The 11,108-nt window shown below is 40.4% G+C and overlaps 1 protein-coding gene across 1 annotated transcript in view; it reads left to right on the top strand.

Moving 5' to 3' along the window:
- The window catches only part of LOC310735909 (kinesin light chain 1-like), a 28,334-nt gene extending 18,325 nt beyond the window's left edge, over positions 1-10,009 (top strand). Inside the window, exons 10-16 of the mRNA XM_083559197.1 lie at positions 91-131; positions 222-277; positions 650-758; positions 1,055-1,165; positions 8,061-8,179; positions 8,476-8,536; positions 9,879-10,009. Of these exons, the coding sequence (XP_083415323.1) occupies positions 91-131; positions 222-277; positions 650-758; positions 1,055-1,165; positions 8,061-8,179; positions 8,476-8,536; positions 9,879-9,962 (581 nt within the window). The 3' untranslated portion in view covers positions 9,963-10,009. The remainder of the gene's footprint in view (positions 1-90; positions 132-221; positions 278-649; positions 759-1,054; positions 1,166-8,060; positions 8,180-8,475; positions 8,537-9,878) is intronic.
- Positions 10,010-11,108: the final 1,099 nt, after the last annotated feature.

Genomic DNA, 11,108 nt, shown 5'->3' with positions numbered 1-11,108 from the left:
TAATATTTTATAACCGGGGTAGTTTGCCATCTTGGCTGGACAGCATCATGTCCTTGCTTTGACCTTGTATCTCTGGCTCTTTCCTTCTAGCTGAAAACAAACCGATCTGGATGTACGCTGAGGAGGGCAGAGTAAGTCACTCCTCTGATGTCTCATAATCTGGAGAACCTCACTGAGCCATGTCTCAAAGGGTTTTCATTTCTTTACTCTCTCACCTTCAGGGCGCAGCAGGTAATCACTCTCATCATGCTGAATACCGAGAGGGCCAGGTGACCAGGTGAGCAAACCAGGGCCTACTTACAAACAAACAGGATCGAATCCAATCATGTTCCAGAAGTGTTTGTGCAGGTTTCATTTCCATATGATTTTTAATAATTCAGCTATTTAAAGCATATTAACTGCTAAATAGAAGCAAATTCTGAGAGTTTAAATGATCTCCAACAAAGTATTTTCTTTTATTAAAAAAATACACTGTATCACCATAAGTTTGTGGACACCTGACCATAAGATTGGTATCAATCCATATTAAATCCACATTTGCTCTTAAATTAACCTCCACTCTTCTGGGAAGATGGTCCACCAGATTTAGTTCACTGCCTTTACTGGTGTTTGATGCCCAGACCCGTGTTTTTATGTGTGATTTTTGTAGCCCTACGATAAACATTGCCATGCGAAAACTCGCAGAAGCGTATCGATATCAGGGCAAAAAGGAAGCAGCAGACATCATGGAGGAGTTTAACACGAGGCCACGCAAACAGGTCAGTGTCACTTCAGATCCAACAAACATCGTATCACCTGCTTTGTCACATGACCCTCATGTGACAGACCTTGCAGGATCCACCCCCAACATGAAGGTTCACCTAATTTACATGGTCATTTCTCAATCTGAATCAATCATCATCATAAAACATGTGTTTATTACATTTTACTTCATATTATGTTGAATTTTGGTTTATAATGTGTGTGTGTGTGTGTGTGTGTGTGTGTGTGTGTGTGTGTGTGTGTGTGTGTGTGTGTGTGTGTGTGTGTGTGTGTGTGTGTGTGTGTGTGTCAGCCTTCGTTTGCCATAGTGCAGCGTCTGAAGGATGCGGATGAGAGCAGAAGGTCTTTTTCTGACTGTGTTAAGTATGAACCTAGAGATGACGGCATTGTGGCGTGGAACAGGGTTAGTACTTTTTAATCGCACTCTTAAAAACACCTTGATTTAACATTTATAGACTACATTCTAAACCATGCAGTACAAGGTCTCTCACACACACACACACACACACACACACACACACACACACACACACACACTGGTCCTGAGTCTCATTTTAAACCCAACCCAGAAAAAGATGGAGGAACACACCAAATGATCCTCTGATACCTCAATCACCTCATCAATGCCAGAAAAGGGAACTAAACCCATCCCAGTACACGTTCCATAGTCAAAAAAGAAAGAAAGAGGCATTTACTTATCACATATTAACTACAGCACTTTCTTCGCATATTCCAGCTTGTTAGGAAGTTGGGGTCAGAGCTCAAGGTCAGCCGTGATACAGAAATGGTTAAGGGTCTTGCTCAAGGGCACAAAAGTGGCAGGTTGCCTTAACTATAGTGCTACCACTTCCCTGAAACCCTACATACTGAACTCTTGAGAGTTGTGTTCATCTGACAGGTGAATTTTTAAAATATCAGACATCTATTATTTACATGAGATCAGACAGGGGTCTGCTGTACTGCTGCAAATGTAGTAACAGCACCACCTGCTGGTAGAAATGACCACTACCATGGTGTGTATTAGGGATGTTCATCTCCGTAACTGAGGCCGATGCGATTCGCAGCTCGATGCACAGCAAACTATACAATACATTAAAGATACATATGAAGCAGCTAGCAATGCGGTGCAATACGATTTACCCCCTTACGATGCGGTGCGATACGATTCTGATTCGATTCGACGCAATGCGATTTGATACAATACAATGGAAGAAAACATGATACTCTGCAATTCAACATGCTACAGATCACTTTAATTTCTTTATTTCAGACAAACAGCAAATCATTAATTTACTTAAGTGCCCTTTTACTTCTATCCCATATCCCTTTCACAAACAGGCCTGTTCTGTCTCCAGCAAGACGCAGCTCTACCTCTGCCATGTTAATCTGTCAAACACTGAGCAAAACATAAACAATAAAAAATATGAGAGTTTAATTATAAAACTAATTAAAGAGACAACTGCAAACAGCTATGAGTGATCAGGGAAGATAGTGAAATCAACTGAGGAATTGAAGACAAGACATGAATCCAAACAAAAATATAACCATATACATGACAACATGGATGCACATGGTGCTGCTGAAGCTCAGCACTCACGCCTGAGCAGGATTCCATCAGATTTAACTCTACCATGGAGGCCACCACATTAGACTCTGAATGGTGCACTGCAGGGGAGGCCACACTGCTGACCTTCAATCAGTCTTTCTTCTCTTCTTAGTAGTTTATGAACTGCCATTTCTTCCCTACAGGCTTATTGTTAGACAGGATACTGGCTCTGAAGCAGGAATTCTTTCAGAAGACAATCAGTGCTTTTGAAGAAGGCCACTGTGGGGCATGTAATATAATACCCCTTCGCCTTCCTACTACATCCACGTCATAGGGGGAATAATGTCATATAACCAGTTGTGAGACAAATTCGATTACAGGTAGACAAATACAAAATATTACACAGGTTCAAGATCAAGGAACAAGCGATGGCCAATCACCCAACAGGTCAGACTAGACTCAAACAGAACAGGAAACAGAGCAAGAGCAAAACTGGTTTAGCAGGCACAGGCCTGGTGTTGCTCAGTTTTTACCGTAAACCTTCGAGATGTCTAGCAGAGACTGATATGAAAACCTTCTGGTTAAAGTCTGTTTAAATACAGATACTAAGTTACACCCCTCAGTGTTGCTCTGCAATATCCAGTTTTTTCATTCCGAGTAAATTTCATCACCAACATCTTGATCAGAAGTCCAACATTTTAGCCGCTGAGCTACCACTTCACGTTTTGATCGCATGATATGACCGTGTTTTACTGCTTTATTCTGTTTTCACGCTTTCCCTCCATCACCTGGTATTTTAAACGTTGGTTATTAGGCTTTAAGTTCTCCCTTTTACTGACAACAAATCAGATCCCACTGCATTTCTCTCCCTGAACTTCTCACTGTATTGTTCTGTTATTCCCTTTTTCTCTTTCTCGGTCAATCTTTCACTTTATTTGATTGTGTTACTTTGTTGTGTTGAGCTCAATTTCAGATTTACGATGTGATAAAAGACACTCATGAACACCGCTGAGTTAATGATCAAATGCTGGATATTGTTAGACAGTCACAGCTTTAAGGAGGCAGGACGAAAGGGGTTTAAGCATGGAGCTGGGAGACCCTCTGGTCCAGGTTCTGACCCTCCTGTGTTTCCTGACTGACTCTGAATGAATGCTGTGGTCTAGATCAGTGGTCCCCAACCCCCGAGCACCGGTCCGTGAGTGAATTCAAACCCTCAAGCGAGCAAAATGAACAACACCTTGGATTCACGGTTATTATTATATTTAGAAAATACTAGTTTTTATGGTCGTATTATTTTATTTTGTTGTATTTATCCACCACACCTTAAAGCCCGGTCCGTAAAAATATTGTCCGACATTAGTCTGGTCTGTGGCACAAAAAAGGTTGGGGACCGCTGGTTTAGATTATAGAGAGAAGAGCGACATGACCAGGTGTAACGGGACACCAAACTTACTGTACTATAACAAGGGTTTCTTTAGTTGTCACATGTACATTACAGTGAAATATATATATATATATACAGTACATATACCAAACCTGTTCCTGTGCACAAAGATATGCTTTTCATGGGTTGTGGTGAAAGATCTCCTGTTACAAAGCTCTGACCTCAACCTTATAGAACAGAAGTTCTGTTAGAGACAAAATTTTCACATTTGGACCTTAGAGAAGTTTTTTCCTCCACTCATTCATTGTCCAATTATGGTGTGCCTTTAACCGTGGTTGTTGCATAGAAACAATAGGAACATGCATGTGTCTCAAAATCCATTATAGACCAGGTGAATCCAATCAGGCAGAACAAAACCCCTCCTTTTTCTGCCAAAACAGTCGTGACCCATTGAGCATTAACAGCTACAGGAGCTTGTCTGTTGTTTCAGACCACCAGCCTTCCCTTAACACGTACATCAATAAGCCTCGGCCCCCCATGACCCTGTCTCCGGCTCACCACTGTTCCTTCCTTGGAGCACTTTTGATAGATACTGACCACTGCAGACCGGGAACATCCCACAAGAGCTGCATTTTGGAAAAGCTCTGACCCAGTCGTCTAGACGCCACAATTCGTCACTTAAATGTTTAAGCTCCGCCATTTTTCCTGCTTCTGACTTTAACTTTGAGGACAAAATGTCTACTTGCTGCCTAATATACAGTATCCCACCCCCTAACACATGCCATGATGAAAAGAGGGGTGAAGTGTTCTTTACTTCACCCCTCATAATGTTATGTCTGATCGGTGTATAAAATGTAAACCAAAAGTCTGGAGAACATTTCCACAAGCATTCGTGTCGCATTTTTTTTTATATAATATAATATAATTTGCATCCAAAATGAAATGTATAAATTGTTTGTACCGACATTTATTTTTTTTACATCCACATAATATGGCCTAAAGTATTGGGACACTTGACTACTACTTGGGTTGGAGTGGAGGATCTCCTGCTCTCGAGCTCTGATCTCAACCCTATTAAACATGATGAATGTGAACGCTGACTTCACCTCAGGGCCTCCTCTCCTCACCTACATCAGTACCTGACTTTACTAACACCCTTGTTGCTGAATGATTCTCCACAAAATCTAGTTCTTCCCAGAACATTGGAAGTTATAATAAAAATGGGATGATCAAAAAGGTGTCCACAAACCTTTGTCCATACAGTGTATGTAGTTTTCTACACCAGTGCTTTTATGATAGTCTGTGTTTGAATAATGAAGAGCAGAGTGGTACGTTGTTATAGAGTTTAGTCATTAAGTGGAGGTTCGAGACGTCGTTTAGCAGAGTGAGTGTATCTCAGTGTGAGTGTATCTCAGTGTGGGACAGGAAAGGCTTTAAATACATGGCCTTTAGACTGTGCTAATGAGAGAGGCAGCCATTGTGTTAGAAAAGAAGCTTAGTCTAAAAAACAAAGAAAGAATAGAATGTGACTGAAGAAAAGGCCAAAGGAAAATACACGTCTGTGCTTAAAACCGAGTAAACACCTCAACCCGGAGCTGTAGTGATAATCTTATAGCACAATGATCCTCTACAATTGGAAACATGGTGCTTAACTCCAGAACCATTCAAATAGATTTGGACTGTAATTCAAATAAACAGTTTGGCTGCAACGGTTTAGGAGTAAAATGTTTAGAATAATGATGAAGGATATGCAATAATGATGAAACTATAATGAATATGTACAATGTTGATGAGGATGAGGTTTCACTTTTGAGTTTGGAGATTTCTTTCTCATATAATCAGTGGTGGACAAATGGAATTTGTTACTGTACTTTAGTAACCTTTCCGTGAATCTGTACTTTACTGAAGTGTTTCCATTCGGGGAGACTTTTACTTTAACTTAATTTCAAGGTCAAATATCTCATTTTTTTAAATTAAATTCATTCCGTGAAATCGTGGTTCCTTGTTATTTACGATGATAAAAACGTAACTGGTGAAACACGCAGCGAGTCACCAATCAGTGTCGAGCGCTCGCTCTGTATTACACGTGTCCTGATTGGCGCTTGGTGTATCTACTGATCACCAACATACAAGTAAGCATCAGTTCAACATCAAGCAGAACATTTAGAGAGGAATAAATGATAAAGAAACTCCAAACTCAACACAACACACGTGGGATTATTTATGTGATTTTTTGAAGTAGTTGGAAAGGTTTTGGGTTCATGATCATTGTAATAGAAATCAATCAGTGTTTAAGTCATTAATATCATTAAATTAATAGATCAGTGTTCTGAGAGTCACATTCGAGTCTTTTCACATCAACTGAGGTGATTAAGTAAAGAATCTTGTGATAAAAATAATAATAGGAACATTATAGTTATAATAAACCAATCCTAGGACAGCCTGCTTCACTTCGTCACTGGTGAACCACCATGATGGGGATCGTCACTGACGGACGTTTGGCCATCTTCGAATCGTTTACACAAGTGGAGTCCAATCTTTTCCACAAAGGGCCAGTGTGGGTGCAGGATTTTATTCCAACCAATCAAGAGCAGCATCTGATTGGACTCCCCTGGTTTACAACATTCAAATGTCTTGCTGTGGCCGAGAGTCTCATCTCCGTACTGTGATCATGGGGAGCTTTGTGGTTAACGCATTGGATTATGGATCTGAAGTTCATGAGTTTAAATCCCAGCCACACCAACCTGCCACTCCTGGGCCCCTGAGCAAGGCCCTTACCCCCATAGCTGCTCAGTTGTATAAATGATATCAATTTAGGAATAAGGGATAAGGGTGTCTGCCAAATGGCGTAAATGTAATGTAAATGCTCGAGGTCTTCTGTAGATATCAGATATTCAGTCGATCTCGACATAATTTCTCTTGATCTCAACATAAAGAAGTTGTTTTCTAGCTATCACGACATCATTTTCTCTCCTTAACAAAAGTTTTTTTTTTTCCACAACCTTTTTTTGTAGTTTCCTCATGATCAGTACTTAATTCTCCGACGTATTCGGCATAAGAGCCAAATTCTCTTCATTTCGTAGCGTTTCTCTTGGCTGCACTGCTTCCAGTACGTGTATGTGGATGTCCAATCAGAATTCAGCCTCTCCTAAACATCTCCACGCTTCTACTGGTATAGTGTTTAACTTCTCTTACAGCTGCATCTCCTTGTACTCCTGCCTACTTTTCTTATCACTCTGTCAATCCCAATTCTGTTTCTCCAACCTCTTTCTCCTTCTGCTCTCCTGCACTTCTCTCCACCACCACATCTCTTTGTCTTCCTTTCTACTCACAGAAGTCACACAAAGTACTGTTTCCCTGATCACTTCTGCAGTAGTTGCCCAAACATCCAGCACCTCTTCAGCACCACCGAGCCCCTGTCTGACCTCTTGAGAACGATTTTGTATACAAATGCACAATGAAGATGTAAGGGCGTGTCTTATGTTTACCTTTAACAGGAAGTAAAGTCAGGGTTCATTTAATGATATCATTGAAACACAAGACAATACATCGCTGATATATAATCTATGAAATTTTTCCGGAAGAATGAAGCGATCTGTCTATCTTAGAATTGTAACAGAGTTCTGTAGTTTTCTGATCGCTGCTTATTGGCTTTCTCTCATGCTCTTATGTGGTGACCTACATATTGGTTTCCCTGGAAACGGGATTTACCACAAGCACCTCTGTAATCCAACATGCACTGATTGACCCGAGCTGCTTGTTAGTTCCCTTTATGGTGTGTTTGTGTGTGATTATGTGTCTCTTTGGTGGCCATAACAATTCTATATCTAAACGATTCCTAATACAGAACAGTAGCTTTTACATATATAGTGTGTATGTGGATCTTGTCGGAAACCAAACGCCAGCAGGATTGGAAAATCAGACTGTTTTGGAAGGAAAAGGGAACTCTGTGGACATGGACATTTAGAATCAGAAGTCTCCGATCTTCCCTGCTTCAAAACAACCCCAAACAATTAAGCTTCCACCTTCATGAATGACTGTGGGGGTGAGGGAGTCTGACGACATCAATCCTGCTTTTCAATTAAGACAAGTTCTTCTGTCAGAGACAAAAATGTCATATTTGGACTCCACAGAACTTTCCTCCTCTCATTCACTGTCCAATTGTAGTGTGTTTTTGCGCTTGACTGAGCTTGTTGCATAAATAAATGGTTTATTATCACACTTGGTGTCACCCAGATGAGGATGGGTTCCCTTTTAATTCTGGTTCCTCTCAAGGTTTCACATAAAGACTAATGTGTGTGTGTGTGTGTGTGTGTGTGTGTGTGTGTGTGTGTGTGTGTGTGTGTGTGTGTGTGTGTGTGTGTGTAGGGTTCTAATTTGAGAAGATATGGATCTCTGAGTAAAATGCGAGAGGTGTTACGCAGGAGCAGTGAGATGCTGGTGAAGAAACTGCAGGACACCGTACTTCAGGATTCCCCTAACCCAAAGTATGTTCATTCATTTACATCTCTTGAAGGCATCTACTGTCCCACATTCTTCATTTCACTCATGAACCAGATGGTGTCTCCTGATATCAGACAGGAGGTCTGAATAATTCAGCACGACTAAATTTAATTTCAAATACGTATCTATTTACCCTTCAAATAAACTGGGCAGCTCCAGTATACAGATCATCACTTCTACACCACAAGTTCTGACTCCTTTCATTGGTTTTTCTCTGCATGATATTTCAGAATATTTTCACCAAATATAATAACTACACTTTATCCTTGATTTCATGTAGCTTGAAGAGGGCGGCCTCACTGAATTTCCTGGACAGGACTGGAGGTTCTCAGACTTTGCAGGTAAGAAGATTCACGCTCCTCACAGTGTTACCGCGAAGTTGGAGGCAGGGTTGGCCAAAGAGACTTCAAAATGTTTTTTAAAATAAAATACCAAATGCCTTAACTTTAAGTGTATCAATTAAAATTGCTAAAAAATACTTTTACAAGGGAGCATGAAATTTCTCCGCAAACCGTCCACCAGTTGGCGTATTTGATCAGTTCTTCACCATCACACCGACTCAGTTGATTAAGTATACAGTGTTCGATAGAAGCAGCTTTTCTCTGGTCGATTAACGCAATAAATCCGTCACAGGCAACCAGTTAACAGATAAAATTTTCACATACACGTCCCTGTGATCCCCCTGATGAAGGTTAGTTTAAAAGTAAACAACAAAGTTTAATGTTGAACAGTTTATGAATGAATCAAAAATGGATCCTGATTTAGTTACTCAGTGTTTGGTAACGAGGGGCTGCAACTCCAACTAGTTTCTAACTGATTAATCGTTTGATTGTTAATCATAAATATAATAATATATTATGTGTCAGCAGTCGGTCATACAAGTCATGCAAGTCATCTTCTTCTTCTTCTTTTTCTTCTTATTCTTTCGGCTTCTCCCATTAGGGAGCGCCACAGCAGATCATCCATCTCCATTTCCCCCTGTCCTCTACATCCACCTCTGTCACACCAACCACCTGCATGACTTCCTTCACCACATCCACAAACCTCCTCCTTGACCTTCCTCTTTTCCTCCTTCCTGGTGGCTCCATCCTTAGCATTCTCTAAATTGATATACCCCATGTCCCTCCTCTGCACATGTCCAAACTATCTCAATCTCACCTCCCTCACCTTGTCTCCAAAACGTCCTACATGCGCTGTCCCTCTGAAGTCATGATCCTACTAAACAGCTACTTCAATCAGGGTACAATATTCAGCACACAAATATTTATTTATCAATCATTAGACGCCTATTTAAAAACTGGAAGCTGCACGTTTCTTACCTTCACCACCTTCTTCCAATTTTCTGTTCGGATCTCAACAAGTCTGGGCAAAATACTGAGTAAGCACCAATCAGAGGCTGCATTTTTATGATGTCATCATGTAGAACTTCTTACAAAATATTTGACAACCCTGTCGAACATGATGAATGTGAACACCGACTGCATCCCAGGCCTCCTCCAACACCCAGTAACTGAATGAATCTCCACAAATCTCCACAAAATCAAGTGGAAAATCTTCCCACAAGAGCAAATGGAGAACAAGTGGTGGAACCTTTGGCCATACGTGCTATAAAACATTTCGTATAACGGTACGTGTCGCGTTCTGAAATAAAAAAAAGTGGATGAAACTTTTTTCTCTTCACAGAGTGGGAGTTCAGGACGAAGGCTGAGAGACAGCCGACCTCGGAGCTCCAGCTACGTGGAGTTGCACAACAACACTGGAAAATAGATCAAACACACACACACACACACACACACACACACACACACACACACCAGTGAATGGGAAATTTTCACTTCGTCTTTTGTTTACTGTACATTCGAATTCCTGGTATTGATAATTGATTAATGTGCCTGTGCAATATGTTTCTATGGAAACAGTACCATGGTTGATAAAAAATGGCTGCTATTTTTAATTCTCCACTCTGAATTACACACATTCATAACTGCCTCGCATTAAACAGCGAGAGAAAATCATTCGATTGAAAAAATTACCCGGATTTTACACGTTAGATCATTCGTGGTGCTGCCTAAAGGTTAACAATGAGCTCCAGTGCCTGTCAAAAGTTTGGAAACTGCTTGAATTGTTTGGTTTTCAGAGACACATGGATGTTTGTATTTGTTTCTATGGTAATGTAGTGGTATGAAGATCTCCTTTGAACTAACAAATCTATAAATGTCCAGATGTTCTACTTTATTTTTAATGAAAAAGTCCTCCCTTAGCATGAAAAACAGCATCCAGACAGGCGAACGTTCAGCTGAAACACGTACAACTCGCCAAATTTGTTCTTTCACGAGTTGGAGATTTATTTCCTTTCTTGTGATGCAGTTCATCCCAGAGCAGTTCAATAGGATTTAGTGCAGTGACTGGGCAGGTCGTTCCAACTCAGACTTACGCTTTTGAACTATGGAATGGCAGCCATGTTGGTTCTAGGATTCCTTTCACCATTTAATCTACATGTATATTACAAGTGAGCATGTTCTCCAAATGTGGCACATGACAGAGCTACATGGGTTTCATCCAAGTTTGTTGAATAAAAACAAAAGTAACATCCATGCATTTCAAATAATCCATAAGAACTTTCCCCACAGAAAACAAATATGGCCGCCAGAGTCTTTACTTTCCAGCTACAAACTGTCATATTCATAAAGTCGTGGTGTTTCCAAAACTTTTGACAAGCACTGTACATGCATAGTTTATTCAGTGCCACTGGGAAAAGGTATTTTGCAGTAGTCTGAACGGTTGTTGTAGAAGCGAATGATGTGGAAATTATTTTTTTTTTTGTATGTATACCTTTATTTCTGCAACCAACATGCTGTGAATTTCTAAGACTAAATCTGTACTACAACATGCAATAAATCATATCATATTCTA

The sequence above is a fragment of the Silurus aristotelis genome (assembly GCF_946808225.1).
Source record: "Silurus aristotelis genome assembly, chromosome: 13".
Lineage (NCBI taxonomy): Eukaryota > Metazoa > Chordata > Actinopteri > Siluriformes > Siluridae > Silurus > Silurus aristotelis.
Note: the sequence above shows the minus strand (reverse complement) of the source record. Positions and strands in the feature narration are given on the sequence as shown.